We start from the raw sequence: 27,120 nt of genomic DNA on the forward strand, positions 1-27,120 counted from the left end.
AACACAAATTTGAAATAGAACCTGGCATTCAATTTAATCTGTTTACTATTGTTCAGTGACTTCTAATAATTGGTATAATAAAGATAATTGTGGAAAGCAAAAATCCCTAGTGTGATTTAAAAAGAAAATCCAAGCAATCTGAAGCAGCCTTGCCAACAGTCTGGAGAATCAATCTGTCTAGCAAGTCGTGTATGTAAATAAATAATCAGAGATGCTACTAAAATACAACTTAGTAAACAGGCATTACCTATTTAATAAGTACAATATATACATAGAATTCTCTTGAAAAGCTTCATTTTATACAGAAACATATTTACAAAATGAACAGTGTAATCAAATTAAAGATTATCTGTACAATGCACACGTATATATATATATATATGAACTTTTGGAAGATAAACAAGTTTCATCATTGTAGTCAAAATGGACAGCCATATGCATTTTAAAAAAGGAATCCATCCCAGAAAATACATCTTTAATATACAATTATATTTTTCATTTATCCTCCTGAAAATTCTTCATGTTTGGATACTTTTTCAATTATTTTCTCTTGTTCAGAGCCTTGAAAAATTTCAGGTTTCTAGTGCCACCAACTGGTGTTAAAAATTAACAATCTTAGTGTCAAAAAAAGATTGTTTTGTTTTAAAAAAAGGATATTGAAAAACAGGCTACTAGAGTCAACATTCATAAGGCAAACTAACCATACTGAGTAGCAACATGACTGATAAAAATATTTTCACCACAGTAGCATTTACAATATTAATGGTTTTTAATGTTTTGGTTTCTTTCTACCAGTAAATCTTGGTTTAAATTTATATGCAAAAAATCTTTAGAAAATAATATGCTGGTAAAACAAAGTTTAGGAATATACATGAAAACATGATTAGACTCCTCTTTGTGAGCATCAAGTAGGCATTAACAATTTACTAAAAGGGCAAAAATCAAGTATCTTTTTACGGTCTTTGATTTTTTTTTTCTTCAAGAATAATTAAACATCAAACTGTGACAGTTAAGAGAATGCACAGACCATCGTGAGACCATCTGCTCTCAGCATACCCCAGAGCAAGGATTCATTTCCCAAAGCTTCATGCCACAGTGAGATTTCTGGGCCACTATATGCACAAGTCGATTAACCTCCTTCCTTCTGCGGCAGGGGCTCAAAGAGTGGCTCCTACCGCCTCCCACCATTGTAACTAGACCACAGTGCCATGAGGACAGCATGAGCCCTGTCTGATTTGTTCACCAATAAAACCACAATACCCCAGATGCTGCCTGGCAATAGCAGGTTTTCAATACATGTGTGAATACTAACATGCTGGTAGCCTGATAAAATTTAATTCAAGATAAATCACTTTAAATGGTGATGAAGATAGAAAGTTAAAAAAAAAAAAAAAAACCACACACAACACCAAAGTTCAAACCCATTTCTTTGCTCAAACCCACTATTCTCAATCCTTAACACTGAGCAGGCTAAAGTTTGAAGTGGTTTGGGAAAAAAGGGAGTCACAGTAAGAATTCACTTCAAAATTAAAACCTAGAAAAGCATATGCAGATGTACACACACAAAAAAATAATTTCCTGCTCAAAGAAACCAAAACAGTGCTAAGTAGCCAAAACAGCCTTTGATGTGTATAACTAATAATGAACATATAAATTTTGCCCCAGATCTCAGGTTTATCCAGACCATTTTCCTTTTCTAGACACCCATTCTTCTCTCCATACATTCAATATATTAAGAGTAGAAGACCCTCTAAATCCTTACATTAGCAGCTTTTTGTGATTGGTATAAAGATCTGACATATGCACATCTTTGCACATTACTTTGCTCAGGTCTAATCCATACACAAGAAGATACAGTAGAAACTGAAGAACAAAAGGAAAATAAAAGCATTTTCTTCAAAAATTTTCCATAGCTTGAAAAATAAGTCAGAATGTTGTTTATAATAAACAGCCTTCCTCTAAAGTAGTGTCACCATTTGAGTTCTCCAAATGAATGGTGTAGCACACATGTTAATATTGGAACGTTTCACTTTTGTATGCAATAAAATGTATATATTTTTAGAAAGTGTATAGACATAGGACACTATAGATCTGATCACTACTTGGTCTCCATTCACACATTTTGTGTCTTGGAAGAAAAAACAAATATTGTAGTGTATGAATCTCCATTACAGAAGAAGTCATGAAATTTAGTTATGTTGGCTACTCTAAGGAGTCTTTAGGAATATCAATAGTATGTCTAGAAAAATGGGAAAATAATTCAGATTTGTTTGCACTTACTCCCTCTTACTTTATTTTGATAAATTATTATTGGTAAAAAGAACAAGACACATTATGGTACGACTAACACTTGTTATAGCTATTTTAAAAAGGTGTTTTTGGACTTATATTTCCATTTTGAAAAGATTTTGTTTTTGGATGGCAAGATATAACTTGATTTACAGAAAAAATAAGATGCTGCATTAAATCCTTAGTAAAAATGCAGTAAATGATCTTTTTAAACAATGTTGATTAAAAAAAACGTTAAAACACATTAAAGGGATATTGCCACCATGAGCCCAACTTTTAGAGCCATACAATTCCTTAAAGGTTAATTCATCATCCCAAAGCTTACTTCTCTTAAGGAGAGAAAAAAGGATGCAAAAATCTAAAACAAAAGTGACACTTGTGGCAACATCTGCGTATTATCCAAGGTAACCTATTACAGAGATGATCCGAATATAATGAAATGTGAAAAGCCACACTCAGAAATGATAATAAGTTACAAATTACAAGAGGAAGGAACAAAATTCAATGATGTAGAAATACTGATACTATGACTGGCAACATTTAAGTGCACATCTTAAATAAATATTGTAAAAATCCATCAGGATACACAAATTTGGCTCTAAAATTCCTTTGGTTACAGAGATGTAATTATTTTGTATTTTAAATAAATATATTGAAACACATCACATTGGGGACTATAAGATCACTCCACTGGAATATATAATTATATAATGGTAAGGAATGGTACCAAATGAAATGGTTAACAGAGCCATATGCTGGATCCTCTTGGGAAATGGTTCTTCATAAATATCTTAAACATTTATCTTTACATTTCATGTTAGTAAAACTAAAGTATTCCAGTTTCAAAGAATTCATTATTCATCTCTCTGCTCTAATGACTAATCTATTTCACATTTTAAAATACAACTGAAGTCCACAAATCTAAGTGAGCATGTTATTTAAAATCATATTTTGTGTAACTGAAAAATAAAAAAACTCAACCTTAACTCAAACAATTTGAATCTGAAAAAAACGTACCTAGCACAGATAAAGAAACCTGACAGAGGCATGCAATGTCTGATAACTGCTAGCTACCAAGCGCTGGCTTTCCTATTAGCTTCCATTAAAATTAAAAGATTTAAGGACTCACTGGCATCCCTAAAATACAGTCAAATGTTATACTGGAATGTCAAACAAAATTTTAATCACTTTAGTTTTCTTCATGTTGGAGAAATAGCATATTACTGAATGATTAACACGTGTCCTTTCATGCATAATTTTAAAAAGCTGAATCATTTTTGACATAATATAGTTTCAAAGGAAGAAATATGGAGAAGGGGTTTTCAAAAGCCCTTGCAAAAATGTTCAGCACTTCATAGGACTATTAGCAATTTCAGTTGTTCTGATTCAGTGACAGGCTGTCACTATACAAATACAAATTTCATCAAAGCTCATTCTCTTACAGTATACACAGCAATGCATTTGTATTGTAAAAGGATACTTTTTTATACAGATGAAGCAAAACAATTTTTTACTGGCTGACACACAAAGCAGGGAAAATTTTCCAACAATACTGGGCAGTGGCACCTGCTCCTTATGTGGCTTTTGTGTTTAGTGACCAAGAGCTATGTGTTAGGTTTTCTTCGTCCTCTGTTCTAGTTCATGCTGGTGTTTAATAAGACGTTCTATTTCTGTTCCAAGTGTTTGTAGATTTTCCTTTACCAGTAAGAAAAAGGGGGAAAGAAAACAGAACCATTATCATAAGTATATAGATTCAGTTTGAACTATTTTTGCTTAAATTTTGACACTGAAAGGGTGAGGATTAGTCTTCAGTGCTCTGTGGCATAAACCAGGTGCACAGCAGTTTTCAGTAAGTAAGTCCTGTACATTTCAGAATCTTTACTGAAGCTACAGCAAATTTTAGTGCATAGATTTATTACTAGATTTACAACTTTATTTACTAACTCTCAAGGCCCAAACATAGCACAAATAGAATAGCTGGGTCGGGTAAAAGCTGCAAAAGTAAAGCTGGAAAATACATTAGAAAATGAATGCCTTAAACTTAAAATAGAGTCTCAGCGATTGATTATAACTAATTATACAGGTCAAAGGCCACCCACTGCAAAATAAACTGTCTGTACAATAGCTAAGCTGATTTTTTGCTCTTTCTTCCTTTCCTTCCTAGCTTAAAAAATTTTATTTTTCAAGAAAAACACAAAAATTTTATCTCCAGGTAAAATGGCTACCTTGCATTACAGAACTAGTCCATTTACAGGCTAGCTCACACTATGAAAGAGGCACCATTATGCCATGCTTACTTACTGGCTGTAAGTAAATGAGAAACACAGATACCTTCAAAGTAATATTTTTTAGTAATGTATCCTCCAAAACAGCCTGTAATTTTCTGTTGATCTCCAAAGAGAGGTCCAATGTTAATCCACTATCAGCTGGATGGGATGTATATAAAGATGCCATAATGCCGCCCCGTCTACTTAAATGGACTTTGTTAAAATCAGATGCCTCTGAAGAAAGTGTGCCTGATTCTTCCCGTAAAATGTAACTCTGAATTATTCTGCAAAATAAAATGACACTGTCAGTTATATACTTGCAGAATTAAAAACATTAAAATTTACAAGAGTCAACTAATCATAAGCATGAAGATGATTAACATAAAACAAGTACCTATTAGGTTAATAACAGTAATGTTAGAAAATAAATTTTCTTATTCACATGGTATCTTTTTTTTTTTTAAAGATTTTGAGAGAGCGTGTGCACCTACAAGCAGGGGGGAGGGGCAGAGGGAGAGGAAGCAGCGCAGACTCCCCAGTGTGCAGGAAGCCGGACTTGGGGCTCAATCCCAGAACTCTGGGATCATGACCTGAGCTGAAAGCAGATGCTTACCTGACTGAGCCACCTAGGTGCCCCCAGATGTCTTAATCCCATTTTTGTTTAATATGGTATTTACATTAAAGATGTATAAACATTGTTTTTCTATTTCTTTCCTTATTACTTTAATCAAAATATTTTAAATTTTTTAAAAGAGTTTATTTATTTATTTGACAGAGACAGAGCATAAGCAGAGGGAGCTGCAGACAGAGGGAGAGGGAGAAGCAGGCTCCCCGCTGAGCAGAAAGCCCGATGTGGGGCTCGATCTCAGAACCCCAGGAACATGACCCTACCTGAAGGCAGACACCCAACCTACTGAGCCACCCAGGTGCCCCTAATCAAAATATTTTTGAGCAATTTATTACGCCATTTCAGTTAATATTTTCTATTTTCTTGTTATTAAACTTAGAACTTTATTCATTTTTTTAAAAAGATTTATTTATTTAAGGGTGCCTGGGTGGCTTGGTCATTAAGCGTCTGCCTTTGGCTGGGGTCATGATCCCGAAGTTCTGGGATCAGGCCCCACATCGGGCTCCCTGCTCTGCGGGAAGCCTGCTTCTCCCTCTCCCACTCCCCCTGTTTGTGTTCCCTCTCTGTGTCTCTGTCAAATAAATAAATAAAATCTTAAAAAAAAAAAAAAAAGATTTTAGAGACAGAGCACGTGTACGTGAATGTATGTGCGAGCAGGGGACCGGGGGTGGGGGGAGGTGGCGGCACAGGGCTCAATCTCGAGACACTGAGATTACGACCTGAGCTGAAATCAAGAGTCAGACTTAACCAACTGAGCCACCCAGGCACCCCTTCTTTTTCTTTTAAAAGTCATGGGCCAACTTTTCTCTAAGCCTAAAATTATTTCAAAATAAAAATTAAAAAGTCATGGGTAAAAAGTTGCAATATATAAAAAAATACATCTTAAAAGAATATGGTATTTGTAAGAGGAATTTTGCACAGCAATTTTTTTTTCCTTTTTACCAGGTGAGGAAGGAAGGCCCAAGCCCCAGAGAGCCCAGCTCCCGGGAGGGGAGAACAAGCCACTGGAGGGATGAAGAGGAAAGATCACAGGCTACAGGGTCAGGATGGAGAACCCGCAGGTGAGATGAAAAAAAAAAAAAAAAACAACCATGCCAGAGGCCAGTTAGCAGGGGGACAAAATAGAAAACAAAAGTGCATGAAAATACGTCTCATAAACGTGACTGAGAAAAAGTAAGGTTTCAGAGTACCAAAGCAAAGAATATTAGTGCAAATTAAACGTGTATGGAACACACTGCACGGCAGATTCCAGGCTGTGCTGACCAGGCATCCCGCCCACCTCACGGAAAGCCAGTACCCCCTGCTCAGGGGCCAGGACGCCCTGAGGCCCCCAAGGTCACCGTTCAAAAGGCCAGTTCTTAGCTCAAGGCCCCTGGTGCCCAGCTACTGGGAGCTCGAGAAGCCAGTTTTTGACTTTAGGTCACACTGACCTAGTCCCAGGGGGCCCAGATCCCCAGCTCTTGGTCTGTCACTTACTGGATTAGTGGTGACTCTGGAACATTTAGTGATTTGACCTGAACACCACCAGTTAATTTATTTGTCCGTTTTAAGAAATCAATGAAAGTTTAAAGTCATAGGCACAGAATCTTGTACTTGGCAGGTGCCCAATAAATTACCCACTATATCCTACCCAACAGGAAAGATAATCCACAACCCCATATCTCTCTTAGAGCCACAGTCATGAAAATCAAAAGCTAACAGAGTGCTTTTATTAAACCCAACGTTATTTTAGTATCCTAAAAAAATTAAGATCTATTGAATTCTAGATCACCTTAAAGACCTGTTTTCTTTCATCTCTGTATTCCCAAAACCTAGAACATAGTAAGTGATCAATAAAAGACTGGGAACTGAACGACTACAATTAAGAATTATTTTTTGAGGGGCGCCTGGGTGGCTCAGTCATTAAGCGTCTGCCTTCGGCTCAGGTCATGATCCCAGGGTCCTGGGATGGAGCCCTGCGGGAAGCCTGCTTCTCCCTCTCCCACTCCCCCTGTTTGTGTTCCTCTCTCACTGTCAAATAAATAAAATCTTTAAAAAAAAAAAAAAGAATTATTTTTTGAAAGATTGGCTCTTGATATGATTTTGAAAACAGTAACTTTACCATATAAGTAATGATATTTCAAACACAGATTGTGTTATATAATACATACTTTGTTTTTTTCCTAATTTCTTCCACTAACTGTTTGATATGATCTTCCATAAATTCTATCTTTTCATTTTTCCGGGCATGTGCTTTTTGCAGCCTTACGATCCTCTCAATCAACATGGCCTTGTCCACTTCTGGAAAGTTATCCACAGCTCCTGATGACCCGGTATTTTCTGGAGATCGATCTTCTGCACTGCTTCGAGCATTGAGGGACCCTGAAGACCAAAAAAAAAAAAAATCAGTTTAGGTACTGTATTCAGTCTAGAGTCATCTGCTAATGTCACATATTATTTCTTCTAGTATAATTTGCAAATATTCGCTCTAACAGAGTCGGGCACAGAATACAAGGCATACCTGGCCTGAGTTCTTATTTCGGAATACATGAATGACCTAAGTGCCAAAGGGCCTATTATGTCTCTCAGGAACCGGGTGAGGAAGCAGCAATAGAGAAACAAGAAACTCAAGAAAAAGTCAGAATAACAAGTCTGAAATGAAACTGAGAGCCAGAGCCAGAGCCAGAGCAGACAGCCCACAGAGTGGGCTCAGCTCTGAGGCCTGCCCCCCGAGGATCGAGTCCTACTCTGCCACTTTCTAGCTGCGTGATGCTGGATAAGTTACTTAATTCTGTGCCTTGGTCACTTCATCTTAAAATGGGCAGATTAGTATTCACCTCATAGGACTGTTATCCTCATTTAAATGAGTTAATATATGTGAAGTGCATATAAGTAAGCACTCAGTAAATATTAGCTATTACTTTTATTAACATCAGTGGAGAAAAATTTCTGATCCTCTCTACCCTACAAACATAAGTCTTTTTTCAACTCCATTTTGTAGATTTAAGACAGTAATATACCCTATCCAAGGTCACGCACTAATAAATGACAGACCTGGGTTCTAAATACCTATGTGTAGGGGCACCTGGGTGGCTGTCGTTAAGCGTCTGCCTTCGGCTCAGGTCGTGATCCCAGGGTCCTGGGATCGAGCCCTGCATCCGGCTCCCTGCTCCGCGGGGAGCCTGCTTCTCCCTCTCCCGCTCCCCCTGCTTCTGTTCCTTCTCTCGCTGTGTCTCTCTCGGTCAAATAAATAAATAAAATCTTTTAAAAAAATAAATAAATACCTATGTGTAGTTTCAACCCATGTTCTTCCTACTATGTGATCTTCCCACTACTGTAATAGTTGATGTGCAACTCCTGGGAGGGTGTGTAGTGTCATGGCATGCACTCATTCTAGAGTCTGAGAGTTCTGTCACTGTGGATTTGGGGCAAGTCATGGAACCATTCTGAACCTTCGTTTCCTCATCACTAAAATGCGAATTGTAACACCTCACACAACTATTCTCCAGAGTAAATAATAAGCTTAAAGTGCTTGGCATGATTCCTGGCACTTTAAAATGACAAATACACTGATATTTTGCTAATTACCATTTCCATGATGATATCAATCATAATTTTATGGACTCTATTCATTTTCTCTTTAGACCACAGGCATATTTCATGGGAAAAGCTAAAAGATTTAAACATATGTGTATATATAAAAAATCTTAAAATATAATGATCATTTCATTAGTTTTCAGGTGTTAAAAGTAACATAAAAGTAAAAAAAAGAGAGACCATATTTTTTTTTAAAGATTTTATTTATTTATTTGACAGAGAGAGACACAATGTGAGAGGGAACACAAGCAGGCGGAGTGGGAGAGGGAGAAGCAGGCTTCCCACCGAGCAGGGAGCCTGATGCGGGGCTCGATCCCAGGACCCCGGGATCATGACCTGAGCTGAAGGCAGATGCTTAACGACTGAGCCACCCAGGCGCCCAAAGAGAGACCATATTATAACAAATCTCTCTATATATGGATGGATATATCTAAATTTAAAAATGGAAGAGGAAATTGTCACAAGGAATAAAGAAGATGCAGGTAAGATAATAGGAGATAGGGAGACAGATCATCTAGAATCCCATGACAAACATGAAACCCTGGGAAATGATGAGAACTTATTTAATTGGAAATAATACCACTTTTTATAACTCAAAATGGGAAAAAAAAATATCAACACTTTTTAACACAAAAAAATGTTAGTTCTTTTTACAATCAGTCACTAGATAACAACTGAAACCAGAAATTTTTTTACCTGATGAACTAGAACGACTCCCCATGCTGCTGACTTCTTTATCATAGCTTCCATTCTCCACCTGATCTAATTTTCTTCGTGCTACAGGGAAAAGAAATTACTTGTGACAATTATCATGACCATTTGCCCCACTATTTCTGATTTTAATTGCTAAAATCGCTCAGGCAAAAATGACAAACACAAGAGAAATTTGTGGAATACATACTTTAGACAGGAGGGCTATAGTTGTCACTCATATAAAATGATATCTAGAAATGTACAGGTCAAATACAAAATACAGAGAAACAACACTATGATGACATCACTTAGGCACAGTGACTTAACATTCAGAGTCCTGATGGATTTAGATGACCTCTACAATACCAGAAATTTCCCTTCAATTATAGCTTTAAAAACAAACAATTCTTATAGCAAATATCTGAATATATTAAGTAAATGCTAAATCTCTTTTATCTTAATACTATATTTCACCCAATAAGTAGTGAGAATAGTAGAGATTAGGAAGTCAGAACACATATCTTATTCATCTTTGTATCCAAGCACATAGCACAGTTTAAATTGTTTAAATTTTTAAACGAAAGAAATCTGGGTTCCAGTCCCAGCTGTTAATCATTGTGTTCAGGTCGTTCATAACCTATCTGGGTCTCAGTTTCTTCTAAGATGAAGGGTTAGGGCTCAATGATCTCTAAGGTAGAGAGGTCTACAAAATGGGGTGCAGGTACCCTAGATGCTGCACAAAAAAACTCATAGCACATATACGGAGAAAATATTAGAATTTCCATTTATACTTACATTTCATCTGATCTTTGAAAAGACTGTTTTTAATTTTTATTTTTATATTTATTTTAATCAGATTCTATTTTTCATGTTTTTTAATGTAGTGATACATGTTTTAAATTTATAAATATATATAAATCTGAGAACAAATGCTTAAATACTTTTTACTGATTGGAGTATGTGATCAAAAAAGTTTAGACACTACTGTCCTCAAGTATATTCCCAACTCTCACATTTTAGGGTTCTGTGAATAAATGTCCTTTAGCATAGAAGATGTTATAGACTATTCATGGAACTCCAAGAGGTTTAGCGATTTGGTTTATAAACATTAATACATTAAAGAGAACATCTAGCACTAATCAGTGTGGTAGAACCTGATGTAAAATATTTTTTTTCTATAAATCCTTAATGACTAAAAGATGCAACATTAAGGTCTAAGTGTGCAAGAATTTTATACCTTGCTGGAGTTGTTTGGTAAGATCTTTGACACTGAAGGCATGTTTACGTCTTTGGGTTACTAATTCATCTTTTAGTTCTTCGACCTGGGTACTCAATGCTTTAACTTCTGTTTGTCTACAGGTGAGTTCCGCTTGCAGAGTCTGGACCTCCTCTTTTCGCAGTTCTTCCTCTTTTGACAATCTACTTTCCTAAATATTAAATGAGATCAAACAAAAAACACCAATTTTAACACCTGTTTGTTTCCATTACTGCTCACAGTTTAAAACCTGAAAATTCAAGGTCCTTGATGGTAGATTCTTCCAGAATTGCTCCTTACCACGTTTTGTTTCCTGCACTCCTCAAATTCCTTGTGTGGGAATGCAGGGGCATATTAATGTATTTGCCATTTTATACATGCAAAACAGTCTACGTCAGAGGTCTCTGGTTATTTTGGACTAACATCTCAAATTATTTTTGAGTAACCTGAAGACACTCTGATCACTTAGAAATATTAAACCATTTTTAAACTATAAAAATCTAGAGATTTGAAATACTTTAAAAAATATATAGTAATTCCAAGGGTGCCTAGGTGGCTCAGTCAGTTGAATGTCTAACTCTTGATTTTGGCTCAGGTCATGATTTTGGGGTCATGAGATTGAGCCCCGTGTCAGGCTCCATACTCAGCAGGAAGTCTGCTTGAGATTCTCTCTCTCCCTCTCCATCTGCCCCTCCCCCCCAAAATAAATAAATCTTAAAAAAAAAATACATATATATACACACACACACATATACGTGGTAATTCCAGTTCCTAATGACAAAAACCATGGTTTTCTTATTTTCAAAAGTGAAATACTTTTTCATAAACACTTTAGGAAGGTATTTTATTATAAATGATATAAATAGGAAGGAAAAAGGACACTTTAAACAAGTTAGAAGGAAAAACTGACACTTCTCACAGCATTTGAAATTACCAGAAAATCAGGCCAATAAAAAAAAGAGCTCAACTTTAACTACCAGTAGGTTTATGCTAACAGGAAAATTTAATTTGTGCTTCTTGTATGTCACTTTAAAAGTTAAATGTAGGGCACCTGGGTGGTTCAGATGGTTAAGCGTCTGCCTTCAGCTCAGGTCATGATCCCAGGGTCCTGGGATCAGGTCCCGCATCGGGCTCCCTGCTCAGAGGGGATCCTGCTTCTCCCTCTGCCTCTCTCTCTCTCTGTCTCTCATGAATAAATAAATAAAATCTTAAAAAAAAAGTTAAATGTAAATGTATACTTACCAAATTAGTATTTGTCTGTTTCATTTGTTCACATTGGCTTTGTAACTGACTTTCACTACAGGAAAGTTTATCAAATTGTGACTGCAAAGAATTGGATTCAGATTGGAGTTGCGCATTCTTACTAGTGAGCTTTTCTGTAAATAGTAGTAACTCAGATTCTCTTTTCCTACTGCCTTCGATGTCTTTTTGTAGGTCATGAATCAAAGAATTAAGACTTTCCACTTCTTCCTTCAAATTTTCAACTTCTTGTTTACCTCTAAAAAACAAAGTTTATACTTAAGAAAAAAACTACTAAAAGACATTACATTAATGGTTTGGGATTTTCTTCAAATAAAATACTTCATAAGTGTACTTTTATTCATTCATCCAAATTATTTATTTGGATTTGTAGGACTACCTAATATATGCTAGGAACTAAGACCTATGAGTACAAGAAAGACTGACATGGGCCCTGCTTTCAAAAATTTCCATTAAGTAAGGAAATTACATGTGTGATAAAATATTTTTGATGATGAAAAGCACACAGTGGGTTGCCTAACCTAGTATAAGTGGTGTTTAAACTAATACAGTAGGGGCTAGCAAACTTCTCCTGTAAAAGGCCCAAACTTAAACAATTTAAGTTTCTCCGGCATATGGTCTTTGTGGGAAGTGTTCAACCCTGCCGCTGCAGTGTGAAAGCAGCCATGGATAATTCATGAAGGAATGACAGTAGCTGTGTTCCAAGAAAAAATTATTTACCAAAAAAGGCAGTGGGCTGGACTTGGCTCATGGACCACAGTTTGCTACTTCCCGATCAGAAGAAAAAGTAGGAGTGAGTGAGACAACAAAATATGTTCCAGGTAGAAGAAACAGGATGTGCTAGATCTGGGAAGGGAACAAGAATGACTTTCTTGTTGGTACTAACAAACACATGTTCAACACTGATGAGGATAAGGACAGCACTATATCCCCAGCACTTAATACAGCGCATGCACATAGGAGACAATCAACCCACATTTGTAAACAACTATTGCTGAAACCCAAGAGTGCAAAAAGAGAAAGCACAGAGGGAGAAGCAAGGTCACTAATGATCTTCAAGCCATGCTGTGGCATCTGAACTTACTGGGCAGTCCTTGAGGCAATGGGAAATCACTGAAAGGTTTTAAGATTTCCTTTTTAAAAAGACTATGCTAACTACAGTATAAGAAATGGACTGTAAGGGAAGACCAAAAAAAAAAAAAACCCACAAAAAATAAAACAAAAAAACCAACAAAACCCATTTAGAAGCTATGGCAGCTTTCCAGATAAAAGAACAATGACATCACTGGTGGCGGTGTGAAAAATAAATGAACTTGAAAGATACTGAAGCATGAGCATCAATAATACTCTGTGACTGGTTAGATGTATGAGGGGAAGGAAAGGAAACCAAGAAGGATGCCCAGGTTCCTGGGCTGGAAAATCATGTGGATGCTCCACTCATCACTCATCTCAGGAACATCAGAGGAGCATATTTATGGGTGGGATGGACAAATCAGTTTGGGACATTTAGTCTAAAAGTCTGAGGTACCTTTGACACCTGTATGTCTGGGCCTGAGCCAAAAGGGCTGAAGATAATGACCTGAAGGTCCTACAGCATACTGCAGCAATAGCTGGGCCACTCAGGGTATGATAAAATAGTAACAAAAGAGTTTTATGACAAGGAGAAGGCTGCCAAGGAGACTGAGAAAAGGAGTAGCCAGAAAGTGGGGAGGAACACCAAGGAAAGCATGATATGAAGCCAAAGGAACACAGCACGTCAAGAAAGATAATGGGCTTGCGGCACCTGGGTGGCTCAGTTGGTTAAGCGTCTGCCTTCGGCTCAGGTCATGATCCCAGAGTCCTGGGATCGAGCCCCGCATTGGGCTCCCTGCTTGGTGGGAAGCCTGCTTCTCCCTCTCCCACTCCCCCTGCTTGTGTTCTTTCTCTAGCTGTCTCTGTCAGTTAAATAAACAAATAAAATCTTAAAAAAAAAAAAAAGAAAGATAATGGGCTTAATGGTTTTAATACTGAAAATTCAAGCAAGGCTTACTCTCGGAAGTGTCTGCTAGATTTAAGGAGGCATTAGCAGTTTTTGATGGGATGTTGGGGTAGAAGCTAGACTGAAGTGCAGAGGAAAAGGAGGAAAGGCAGAGGCATGGAGGAAGAGTACCGATGATTCTACAAGGATGTTTGGTTGTGAAGGACATGAAAAAGGTGGGGGGACATCACAGTAGTTTTGACGTTTTTAATATTGAAATGTAGAAAAACAAAAAGTAGAGAGAGGTAAGAGATAAAGGATAAAGAAGAAATAGTCCAGAAAGATCCTGAGAAGGCAGAAGAGCATGGGATCCACAGAAGTAGAGAGAATAATTCAGTTCAGAGGGGAACAGGAACATGTGTTCTGTAATAACAGAAGGAAGAGAAAGAAGAATAGCTGCAGATGAAGGCAAGTTCACCGAAGAGACAGAAAGAGGTTGCGAGAACAGTTACCTGCAGCTCCCACTTCTCTTGTGAAGTAAATAAGAGGTAATCACCTGCCAAGAGTAAATAGTGAGGAGAGGGAGACTGGAAGTGGGAACAAAGAAGGAACGTCTGGAATAGAGGCTTTGAGGTGGGGGAGAGGCTGTAAATCGGAACATATGGCAGGATTAGAGGTCACTAACATTTCCAGTTGAGGTCGCAGCACCAACCTGGATGATGGTAAGGATTTTTGGCAAGACTGAGCAGCAGTCACTGGGTCAGTATCAAAAAGAAGGTATTTGGATTAAGGATGAATTTAGGCTCTGCCAGGTGACGTCATGAGTAGAGTTTAGCTAAATGGTTTTACAATAAGCCAAGGAATAATGTCAGCTCCTAACCTTGCACTACAATACACACAAAGATACAGATGTACATATATATCTACCTTTTAGAAGTAAGTACTGTAGGTAGCATAATTTGAACACTAAAGAATGGAGTAAGAAACTAAAATCCATTCTGTTTTATAAATTGCCACTTCCAATATTTAGGGAATATAAATTTTTAGAAGCCATAATAGGAACTTCAAAGATAATCCAAGAAAGTTCAAATGAAAACAGGAATTTTAAATTTTTTAGCTAGTAAAATTACAAAATTATTCTTATTTAATGTAATAATTACATTTAATAACAGAATCTTGAGATAGAATTAAAAAGCCTATTGATTAGCATAAACAGAAGTTGCTTGGTTTATACCTTTGATGCTGCTCCTGTATCTGATCCACAATTTTCACTTTGTCCAATAAATTCTGAATTTCAGCTTTTTGGCGATTAATAATTTCTTTATATTTGGATAACTCATCTTCTGTTCTTAATCGTTCATCTTCTAGACATTTCACCTATCAAAATTCATAACCAAGTTAGACTATAAACAATATTTTCTTATTCCTTAATTTCTTAATATAATGATTATATATTAATAATCCAAGCTAGGGGCTCAGTTGGTTAAGCGTCAAGACTCTTGATTTTGGCTCTGGTCATGATGTCAGGGTTATGAGATCAAGCCCCACATTGGGCTCCGCACTATGCATGGAGCCTGCTTAAGATTCTCTTTCCCTCCCCTACCGCTCCCCCACCCCTCACACGCTCGCACACTCATTCTCTCTCTTGCTCAAAAAAAAAAAAAAAAAAAAAAAAAAATCTAAGCTAAGTTATAAGGATTAATGTGAGGAAAATAAAATGGGACATCAGCAATGTTAGGGTTCAGTCTCAGATTTCTCGTGATTTAGTCACAGGAGTTTTAGCATGTCACATTATTTTTGCTGAATCTCCATTTCCTCACCTGAAAACAAGATATACCTTCCCCACCTACCTCAAAGAACTGGCACAGGGAACAAATGGAAAGGTACATGAAGGACACTTTAGAAATTATTAAATGATGGCAAATTCAAGGTGGTTACTTAAAAGCCTATTTCTAAAGAAATGAATTAGATATACAATGATATTTCACATTCATATTAAAAGGGATACTATTTTTACAATGAAGACTATACTAGACTGTTAGAAATTAAAACTGCACAAGACTACCCAGGAGAAATATAAAGTCTATTTTCTGTCACTTACAGTTCTAAAGTTCAACTATCTTTCCAATTAATTTGCTGATAAGACTGCCTTACATTAGGGGCCCAGGGATAAGTGACAGAAACAGGGAATGTGCTGTAAAATAGGAATGTCTGGCAAATACTTCAAAGGGACCAAAGTGGAAGACATTATGTTTTCAACAAAAGAATCCATTTTATTGCTAGGAAATCAATATTCTACTCCTCTGAGTTCTTTCACTTTGGAATGAAAGTGTTTCCCCAACACTTAAAAAAATTAGGAGTCCAAAATTAAAGATATTTACCCTTCCTCTGAAATCATGACTAGAGATTTCCTTACCTTTGTTCTCAGTGTTCGTAGTTCATCCATACCCTCCTTAAATGTCCTCTTCAGCTCTTCCAGTTCTTTTATTTTGGCATGATGCATCTTTTATAAAGTTTAAAAGAAACCACAAGTCATTATGTATTAAACAAGACCTAAAATTTATTGCCTTATTCCTTCGAAAAGGCCTTCAAATGGGTGACAGTACTCATTCTTTCTCTCGCTGTTATTTATTGCCCAATCCAGGGTATGGAAAGAGCAAAGCCACTCACCTCTAGCTGGTCAGATTTTTCTTGCATTTGTTTTTCGAGTTCTCCTTTTGTGACTCTAAGCTTGGCATCAAGCTCATTGGATTTAATTTCTTCTGACTCCTAATGGGAAGGAAATGAAAAAAGTATGACTGAATTTTTAAAGTTTTATACTTTGGAAAGTGAAGGCTTTGGCAGCTAGGTTTACAAATTGTGAAATGCATACCTTAGGTATCTAAAAATGACTGTACTGAAAGATTTTAAATATGTCAATTCTGTACGAACAAGAATAGCCCTTAAGATATGTAACATAATACACAGTGGGTTTTAAGTTATACATTTCCTTGTATTCTTCGTTCTGATATTTTTTAGTGTTATTTGGTTAAAAACATCTCCAATAAGATCTCTAGTTAAGCTACAAGTACTTTAACACAGGAAATAACCTGTCATTTATTTACCTGTCCTACCAAATCCATTCCACACTTCAAATATTACAGATACAAAACATTAATGAAGCAAGAGTACTGATATTTGGTGCAATTTTATTACTAATTTGAAAAGTTAAGCATACCTGATATGTTTTTATCATATCCTGACAATTTTTCCGTATCTGATCAGCTTCTTCCTTTGCTTGAGTTAACTTTGTTGTTGTTTCTTTGAGTTTATCTTTGGTTTCCTGCATTGACAAAAAGATAGTGTGAGATAAAGAAAAGATATATATTGGTCTCTGCCCCAGTCCCTGACACAAAGCTCCTAAAACCCTTGTAATTTCCTAAGTCATAAGAACACTAGGAGCATCTCTTGCTGCAGTACCAATTTTGACCTCTGTTCCTGACACAGAGTTCTTGAAACTCTTGTAATTTCCTGGGTGACAGGAGTGTCTTTTGTTCTAATGAGGCACGTCTGGGTGGGCTCGTGGATGCGGGCTGGTCACCAGAAAGACCAAGTCATGATTAGCAGTCTGGAATCCAGCCCCCAAAGAAGGCCTGAAGATGGAGCTGATGATGATCATTCCTTCATAATGAACCCTCCATAAAATCCCAAAATATGGGGTTTGGAGAGCTTCCAGACTGTCAAATACAACCACACCAAGATGGTCCGCAAGTCCACAGGGACAGAAGTGCCTATGTTTGAGACCCTCCCAGACCTCACCCTATATAGCTCTTCATTTAGCTGTTCATCTGGATCCTTTATCATACCATTTAATAACATGATAAACATAAGTCCTTCCCTGAGTTCTTTAAGCAAATCTTCAAACCCAAGGAGGGGGTCGCTGGAATTTCTGATCTATAGCTGGCTGGTCACAAGGGCACCTGGGCTTGTGGCTGGCATCTGAAGTATGTGCGTGGTGGGGGGCTGGGGGGCCTTCTTGTATGACTGAGCCCTTAATCTGTGGGATCCAATGCTATCTCCAGGTGGATGTGTCAGAGTCAAGTGAAACTGCAGCGACACCTAGGTGTATCACAGAGAATTACTGTAGTGGGGGAAAACCTCCACACAACTGGTGACCAAAGTGTCAGAGGTGAAGTGTTCAGTGTAAAAGTAAATGAGACTGAAAAGGAAGAAACACACAGTAGGGAGAAATGGGTTCTTCCCTACACTGGAGAAGGAAAACAGTTTGTCCTTCACAGTGACAAGGTTGGGCCCAGTAATGTGATGAATGGTAAGGACAATGACCAGAGTAGTCCTGGCAGTGCCATTGAGGGGTTAGATACTATTCTAGAAATAACTTTATGCTTCTGACAAAAAACCAAAGTGGACTGTGCAGTTAACTGATAGCCACTAAATAAAGTTAAATTTGATAGTTTTCAGTAAATCACTCAAAGTAATTACTAACCTGGTAAGACAAGAGGAACAAAGTGTTAAACAGCTCTCTGCACACACATAAAAGACCATTCTTTGCTTTCCGGCCACGGTGTCTATTCAAAACTGTCTTATAGGTCCGTGCTACAGTTTGGTTTCTGTTCCTAACCATTCTCCTAAAAGAGCAATTCTGAAGGTTTGTAGGGACTACTCTCTCATCAATTACTTTCTCTCATTTTCTATTCTTGACTTACCTGCTCCAGTTCTGACCACTCCTAATTCCCTGGATATCCTTCCCCTGTTTCTATTACAAGATAACATACTATTTTTCCCTTTCCATTGCTGTCTTTTCTGTCTCAAATGGCTTTCTGCTTCCTGTGGCGATTTTCCAGATAAAGCCCTGCTCTGCAGCTCTTTTTCCACAGTTCTTCAGATCACCCATCCAGTCCCATGGCCTGAGCTACTGTGGATTTGAAATCAGGGTTTAGGTATCACCTCCTAGTAGCTGCCCTTCAGAAAAGGGTAGAAGCTGTTATCTGCCTTCCCATAGACAGAGTCCAGGGCATTCCTGGATTAGAACAACTGATACCCTGTTCTGTAGATTACATGTTTCCTCCACTGAGGACACAGCTTCTGGACAACACCTAGCTTAGTACTTGCCACATATTAATTGTTCATGTAATATTTGCTGAATCTATGAAGGAATCACTAATATAAGCCTTTTCTCTAGGGAGGCTGGTCTTCCTAAACATCAAATACTCATCTCCCGTTTTTCCTTTTCTCTTGCTCTTCCTCCACTTGGAATGTTTCTCTTCCTCTTTTGAACCAACTAAATTGCATCTATCTTCACACACTACTTTTATGTCGTTTTTGGATAAATCTATCACACAACTAACTACTTAGCTATATACTTCCAGTGGCTGGTCTTTTATTAAGAATTTGATTTTTTTTTTTTAAGATTTGATTTAATTGAGGGCGCCTGGGTGGCTCAGTCGTTAAGCTGATCCCCAGGTCCTGGGATCGAGCCCCACACTGGGCTCCCTGCTCTGCAGGAAGCCTGCTTCTCCCTCTTCCACTCCCCTGGCTTGTGTTCCCTCTCTTGCTGTCTCTCTCTGTCAAAATAAATAAATAAAATCTTTAAAAAAAAAAAAGATTTGATTTATTTGAGAGAGCAAGCGAGCTCAAAGGAGCAGGCGGAGGAGAAGAGGGAAAAGGAGAAGCAGACCCCTGCCGAGCAGGAAGCCCGATGTGGGGCTCGATCCCAGGACCCTGAGATCATGACCTGAGCTGAAGGCAGCTGCTTAACTGACTGAGCCACCCAGGTACCCCAAATCCTATATGGTTTTTTTCCCATGTCTTATCATCAATAACTGAAAAACCTTGGTGCACAGTAGGTACTCACTTCACTCAAAAAATAGCAACTGAGAGATTCCTATAATGCTAAGTAATTATTAAATAAATAACCAAATAAAAGAAAAATTTTGGTTAAGAGACTACATTTCATTTATTTAGTGAGCACCTGCCATATAAGGCATTCTTCTAAGCTTCGAGGAAATATTACTGTAAGAAGACTGATAAAAATCTCTACTCTCATAAAGCTAGTATTCTAGTGACCACAGGTAATACATAAAATACTAAGTAAAAATATGTTATATTAGATAATGATAAGTGCTAAGAAGTAAAAATAAAGTGAGGGCACAAGGGGGTTTGAGGGGAGGTACGCAAATTTAGAGAGCTAGGTAAAGTGTCACTGAGAGGTGACGGATGGGTAAAGACCTGAAAGAAGTGAGCAAGAATATTTGCTAAGGGACTGGATATGGTGACTGAGAACTCAAGGATAAGGGTGAACTGCCATTTCTTGAGATGGGGGAGCAACGGAGGGCAGGCACATTATCCACTCCATTTCAGACATGCTCAGTTGAAGATGCCTGTGAGTCACCCAAGACATCAGATGTCAAGTAACCACCTAAATATAAGAATATGGAATTCTGTATATAAGTTATAAATCTAGGAATCTCTAGTTTTCTATGCTATGTTTCCATGTATGTTTTTAAAGTTTCATGTTTTTCAAGTTCACTGATCTTGTCTTCTGTAGCAGCTAATCTTCTGTTAATTCTATCCAATGTATTTTTCATCTCAGACATTGTATCAATTCGGCCTTTTCACAATCTTTTATGTTTTTCCTTAATGTATTCAGACTTTTAATCTATCTTCTTGAATACATGGAATATATTTTATAATAGCTGTTTTAACACCCTTACCTACTTCTTTCATCTATGTCATTTCTGCCTTTGTTTCTATCAATTGATTTTTCTTTTCTTCTCATCATAGGCTATATTTTCCTGCTTCTTTGCATGTCTGGTAATTTTTTATTGGATACCAGACATTGTGAATGTTATGTTCTTAGATCCTGGAGATTTAACTCACTTGAATATTTTGGGCTTTCTTCTGGGATACCATTATTTGAAACAATTTGATTTGAGGCTTTCTTTCAAAGCTTTGTAAGATGGGTCCATAACAGACTGTAGTCTCAGGCTAATTAGTCCTCACTGCTGAAGCAACACCCTTCTGAAGGCCACTGGATGCCCTATTATGTTAAGAGGGCTTTCTCTTGGCTGGAGGAAACATGAACAGGTCCTATTAGCCCTCTGTGAGCCCTAGGAACTGTTGTCCCTACTCCTTTCTGATAGTTCTTTCTCCACCTCTAACTTTCTCATACATATATACTGATCAGTAAGTAGAGAGCTAAATGAAGAACTGAAGAGAACACACTGCAGATCTCCAAATCTTTCTCTTCTGTGGTACTCTGCCCTCCTTTCAGGTCTTTACCCATCTGTCATCTCTCAGTGACACTTTCCCTGGCTCTCTAAATTTGTGTACTACCCCTCTTTCCCCCAAATTTCTGACACAACGTGTAATATACAGATACCAAGAAATGCTTGAAGAACAAAGTCAATTTTGGAGTTGTAAACAATGAATGATAAAATTTAATATTTTTTACAATTTATAAAATTTAACATTCTAATTTAATATGTAAATCACACAAGGAACTATCTTTTCACAATCACCAAATATTCAAGCTCAACCTATCCCACAGAAATCACTGAATTAAGCTTTATGCCTCATTACCTTTATTGCATTTGTTTTTTGTTTTTTTTTTTAAGATTTATTTTAGAGACAGTGTGAGTATGCACACACATGCACACACGCAGGGGGATGGGGCTGAGGGAGAGGGAAAGAGAGTCCCAAGCAGACTTCGTGCTAAGCACAGAGCCTGACGTGGGGCTCTACCTCATGACCCTGAGGATCACGACCTGAACTGAAACCAAGAGTCAGTCACTTAACTGACTGAGCCACCGAAGTGCCCCTGCATTTGCTCTTAAAACTGATTCTAATAATTTTTCCACTGCATTACAGTACTTACCTTGTGTGAATCCATTTCTGCTTTTAATTTGTTTTGTGCCCATTTTACTTTAATGACATGAGAGTTGATATCTTCCTTTAATTTGTCAATTTCTCTGGTGAGTCTAGTAGTTTCACTTTCCTAAAACAATATCAGTAGGTCATATTTTTTCATTTAAACAATCAACCAATTATTTGTGTATCTTTTATAACTCCTCAAAATAATCAATTTAATAACACTATATTTCAGAGGTTAGCATATTATGACCTACATAAACCTAATTCAAAGTTCAAATGGTAAGAGAGTAGCAAAATCCTAAATCCAGTCAATAGACATAAAATGATTAACATATTTCAAACAAATGGATATGTTGCAAGTACATCTTTATGATTCTTGTCAACTGGCTGGCATTAAGGTGAAATACAAATTAATTTTTTCCAGAATTCCTGAGAACAATGACAACATTCCTGAACTAAAAGTTAATTTAAAAAAATAACATTGATTATCAAGAAATGATAACTGACTAGAAATAAGACCATGCCATGAGCCTGCTAGTTAACAGCAAGGACTCTGAATAGCTCAGTAATTAAATTTCTTTGGGCAGCATCTAAAAAGAACATGTTTTTCTACAAGAAAAATATAAATTCTATTCTATGATAAATAAGTGTTACATAAGATTCCAGTCAAATTACATAGTTCTCGCTGAGAAACTATTTACATCTTGAGCCTACTATGTACGTATTTTACCAAAATAAAATGTTCTTTTGGAGCAGGAACTCATTTCTTCAACATACAGATATTAAAAGAAGGTTTTAAAAAAATCTATCAAGAAAAAGTTATTTAATAAACATGTGCCAATATTTCATTTTTTTCCCAGCAAAACCTTTTTGCCAACAGGTAGTGAGATACTAAAGTTACTAAAGCATTCATGTTCTTAGAAGGTAAACTAACAAAAACAACTTTATGTTAAATAGTGACTTCAACCACATTATCAGTATTTGATTAGATAAGGAAAAGCAAAAAGAATAAATTTCAACTAAAATACACCACAAGTTATACCTTTGTCTCATACAGCTGGTGCAACCGTCCTTTCTCCTGAGAAAGCTGCTTAATTTTGTTAGTGTTTTTCTCAGATTCTTTATTCGCATCTCTGAGTTTTCTTTCAAGTATCTCTTTTTCCTTTCGAAGATCTAAAGATTCCTTCTCACCTCTTACATACTTCATTACCATTGCTTCTTTTTCCTGGCGTGCCTCTTCACATTTTTTGTTGGCCTTTGAAAAAATATCCAGCATTAATAAAAAATTTTTTTAAATCAAAATCAAAATAAATCAAAACAAATAATAATTTTCCATAATATTACCAATGTATTTTTTTGGTTTTTGTACATTCCCAGGACCTATATCATGACATTTTTTAATGAAAGGAAAAATTCAAAATTATAGAAAAATGATACAGTAAACAAAATATCACTAATATTTGTGTTTACCCCCTTTTTTTTTTTTTTAACTTCAGCTGACATAGCTGCCGCTTTCTGTTTACTCCTCCAGATCCACTTTCCACTCTTTCCTATCCCACCCTGTGCTTTGGGAAGATGACTATCATGGACCATATCAACAAGTTTCCTTTGCTCCGAACTTCCAGTCAGCCAAAAGGTGGCACTAGGCAGAAGATCAGAAGTACAGGCCAAGAGTGAGATCTGTCTCCTCCAGAATCACAACAGGCTGGCTGAAGGCCAATGCTCAAGTCAGGCGCCCTCACTATACGATTAGCCCCTCCCAGTAGCACTACCTGTTACCTCTCCTTATTCCTTTAGCTCAAGTACCCCAGGACCCTACATTTTCCCTTTGGGCCCCCTAAACTTTGTCTATACCTTTTGTAAAGAGTCCTTTTATTAAATTTTCAAATCAGCAGTTTCTGTTTTCTGCCAGGACCCTGACTGTATGGCTGACAATTCCTAAAATCTAAAAATCTTAGCTCCCTTGCAAAAAGTAAGTAACCATATGCTAATTAATCATTTGATTTTGGGTATATGAAAAGCTTTGTAAATTATTTCACTTAATGAGGTGCCTGGGTGGCTCAGTCAGTTAAGGGTCAGGTCATGATCTCAGGATCTGGGGACTGAGCCTGTAGGCAAGGCTCCCTGCTCATCAGGGGATCTGCTTTCCCTCTCCCTCTGCCCCTCCCCCTGCTCGTTGCTCACTCTCAAATAAATAAAATCTTTAAAAAAGAAAAAATAAAGTATTTCACTTAATAAAAAATACCTAATTGGACTAAGTGTAACATCTAGACACACTTAAATTAATATAAGTTGGTACTCCATATTCTGAAGTTTTATGCAATGAAACTTTTACAGATAACCCTTCATTTAAGTACATTTAAATTCACAATTTGCAAATATGATGGAGCACATACTAATGTTATAAAAGACAGAACCTTAAACTTTAGGGATTTTCAATGGTATCTAGTGGTAAATGCCAACCAATACTATAACTGAATTGAAGACGATATAATGTTGTGGGGTTTTTTGTTTTTTTAAGGATTTTATTTATTTGACAGAGAGAGAGAGACAGCGAGAGCAGGAACACAAGCAGGGGGAATGGGAGAGGGAGAAGCAGGCTTTCCGCGGAGCAGAGAGCCCGATGCGGGGCTCGATCCCAGGACCCTGGGATCATGACCTGAGCCGAAGGCAGATGCTTAATGACTGAGCCATCCAGGCACCCTGAAGATGGTATAATGTCAAGACAATGTAGGAAAAGTTCCCAACTCTGATGAAAAGTAACTGACAAAGAATGTTTCATGAAGTTCTGGTACAGGTGATAAGCACATCTAGTTGACACTCAGAATACTATACAAATATTTTTAAAAATTGTCCCATTGGGATTATTTTTTTCCTCACTGAAATAGCCTGCTAATTTTCAAGAGAAATTAAGGGAAACATTGGAAGAGGAAGGTCAGAGATCCTTGAGGATTTCACAATGTAACTGTGGACAAGGACTGAGAAAATTGGACTGAACTGGTTAACAGAATTAGCTATATTTTTTAGATAGTTGAATAACTGTCCTTTAAAAAGGTAATTAATGATAATGTCAACTTAAAAAGAAGTCTGGTTTCATAAGCTGATGCTTAGACAACATATTGCCTTTTAGAAACACGAAGAGTAAGTTGTGGCTTCTGTCCCAGAAGAGCTCACTACTTAGTAGGATCAACACAGAAACAAAACATTTATACAACACCACATTAACAACATATATACATATAATATATAAAGAAATGTGCAAATGCCTAAAGATATAAAATAGCATGATTTTTTGGAGGATACCAAGACATTTTGTAGGATTTATATTTGGTGTGTTGGTTGGATTGATGAGTAAGTAGTTATGAAGTGGACTGGAAGAGATCAAATCTTCAAAGAAAGGCTTCTCTTATCATGCTAATGAGTTGAGATTTTAGCCTATAGGCAATGGGAACCCAAAAGATTTATAAATTGGAACCTTTTTATTAAATGTCTGTTTTAGTAAGATAACTGGTGGCAGGATGGAAGCTTCACTGAAATTGAGAGATGAGAAGCAGAAAAACCAGAAAAGAGACAATTAAAATAGATAAACTATTACAAGGTTCTTGACTACAGCAGGGATGTCCTGTTAGCCAGTCATCCATGAATCAGCTGCAAAGGCATAACCTAGGGTGCTAAAAGTTCAGGTTTCTAGGTCTCAACCCAGACCACAGCAGCACTTGCTTCCCAGAACTCCTGGGAGTATTAAACATGATAAAGTAACTACTACTTAAGCTTCCATAAAAAGTCCATCTACTGTACAGATAAAGGAAGAAGAGCCGGTAAGTCTTCGGATTTGACCAGTTTAAGATGTTTATCATTGACTTGGATGAACATAAAGAAAGCATGAATAAGATAATCAATAGGATTCAACAGCCAGTTAAAATTAAGATAAAATGTAAGAAGTTCTGCTTCTTGAAATATGGCAGATAAACTATCCCCATTCAAAACACCAGACGTTTTAGATGAAATACAACAAACACCATTTTTTAAAGATTTATTTATTAGAGAGAGAGAGAGAGAGAGCCCGCGTGCACGTGCGGGGGATGATGGGCAGATGGACAGGGAGAGAAGCAGACTCCCCACTGAGCCTGAAACCCACTTGGGGCTCCATCCCACAATCCCATGTCCCTGAGACCACAACCTGAGCTGAAACCAACAGTCGGGCACTCAACTGACTGAGCCACCCAGACACTCCACAAACATCCTTTTAATAAACAGTTGAGCTCACAAGAAAGTATGAGAAAATCCCCAGGGCCAAAGAAGCTAAGAGGAAGCAGGAATCCAGAATGGTATGCTAAGCCTGAACTCTTGATTGCCCTGTACACATTTCCCAATACCAGGCCATGCGGGGATAAAGGGAACATGCTGTAAAGTCCCTGAAAATCTGTAAGTCTACCACCCTCTTGTAAGTTTGAGGTTCAAATTCATTCTACCTATCTAGTCCAAGAAATGGAAAAACCTCAAGCTATAAAATTAAACTGGGGAACGTACTGTGTGTGCATATGTGTGCACGTGCACACTCATGTTGGGAATCTATTCCTAAGTAAAATTTACTAGGTTTGGTGACTCTACGTGAAGGATAAACTAGTGTTGATTTTACTATTCTTTCACCTTTTTACAAGCTTGAAAACTCTCAAAAAATTGAGAGGAAAAGGTAGGGGTAAAAAGGAATGAAGCAGATGTAGAAATATTTAAATGAAATAATCTCCAAAATCTACATAATACCCACCTCTTAGCGTCATTGTGAAGATTAAATAAACTGTAAAGTGCTTTTTAAACTGGCCTGGCACATAGGTAAATCTCAATATATTAGCTACTATGAATAACTTCACCTAGGGGCACCTGGGTGGCTCAGTCGTTAAGCGTCTGCCTTCGGCTCAGGTCATGATCCCAGGGTCCTGGGATCGAACCCCACTTCGGGCTCCGTGCTCAGCCAGGAGCCTGCTTCTCCCTCTCCTGCTCCCTCTGCTTGTGTTCCCTCTCTCACTGTGTCTCTGTCAAATAAATAAATAAAATCTTTAAAAAAAAAAAAATAACTTCACCTAGATTCTTCACCTTTATAGAGGAAACAGTTACATAGTAGTGAATGCAACACGTTGCCATTTATTAAAAAGGGGTGGAATGGGAGGAGGAAGTCCCAGGAATACATACATGCTTGTCTGTACAACAAACATTTTGGGAAGAATACACAGGAAACTTGCATCAATGGTTACTTCTGGGAAAGGGAAAAATGGAAGAAAAGGTTTGGAAGAAGACTCATTTTTTACTCTGAGTTGTTATTGCATAT

At 37.3% G+C, this 27,120-nt stretch overlaps 1 protein-coding gene across 2 annotated transcripts in view; it reads right to left on the reverse strand.

The window, feature by feature from the left end:
* Positions 1–218: 218 nt before the first annotated feature.
* The window catches only part of CCDC186 (coiled-coil domain containing 186), a 48,404-nt gene continuing 21,502 nt past the window's right edge, over positions 219–27,120 (reverse strand). For both annotated transcript variants that reach the window (XM_027596299.2, XM_027596298.2), the window contains 12 exons: positions 22,837–23,049; positions 21,799–21,918; positions 17,143–17,247; positions 16,596–16,694; positions 16,342–16,428; positions 15,160–15,302; positions 11,951–12,206; positions 10,691–10,880; positions 9,457–9,537; positions 7,335–7,545; positions 4,621–4,840; positions 219–3,984 (listed from right to left, as the gene is read on the reverse strand). In XM_027596299.2, coding sequence (XP_027452100.1) covers positions 3,901–3,984; positions 4,621–4,840; positions 7,335–7,545; positions 9,457–9,537; positions 10,691–10,880; positions 11,951–12,206; positions 15,160–15,302; positions 16,342–16,428; positions 16,596–16,694; positions 17,143–17,247; positions 21,799–21,918; positions 22,837–23,049 — 1,809 coding nt within the window. In that variant the 3' untranslated portion in view covers positions 219–3,900. The remainder of the gene's footprint in view (positions 3,985–4,620; positions 4,841–7,334; positions 7,546–9,456; positions 9,538–10,690; positions 10,881–11,950; positions 12,207–15,159; positions 15,303–16,341; positions 16,429–16,595; positions 16,695–17,142; positions 17,248–21,798; positions 21,919–22,836; positions 23,050–27,120) is intronic.

Source organism: Zalophus californianus, chromosome 15 (genome assembly GCF_009762305.2).
Source record: "Zalophus californianus isolate mZalCal1 chromosome 15, mZalCal1.pri.v2, whole genome shotgun sequence".
Classification (NCBI taxonomy): Eukaryota; Metazoa; Chordata; class Mammalia; order Carnivora; family Otariidae; genus Zalophus; species Zalophus californianus.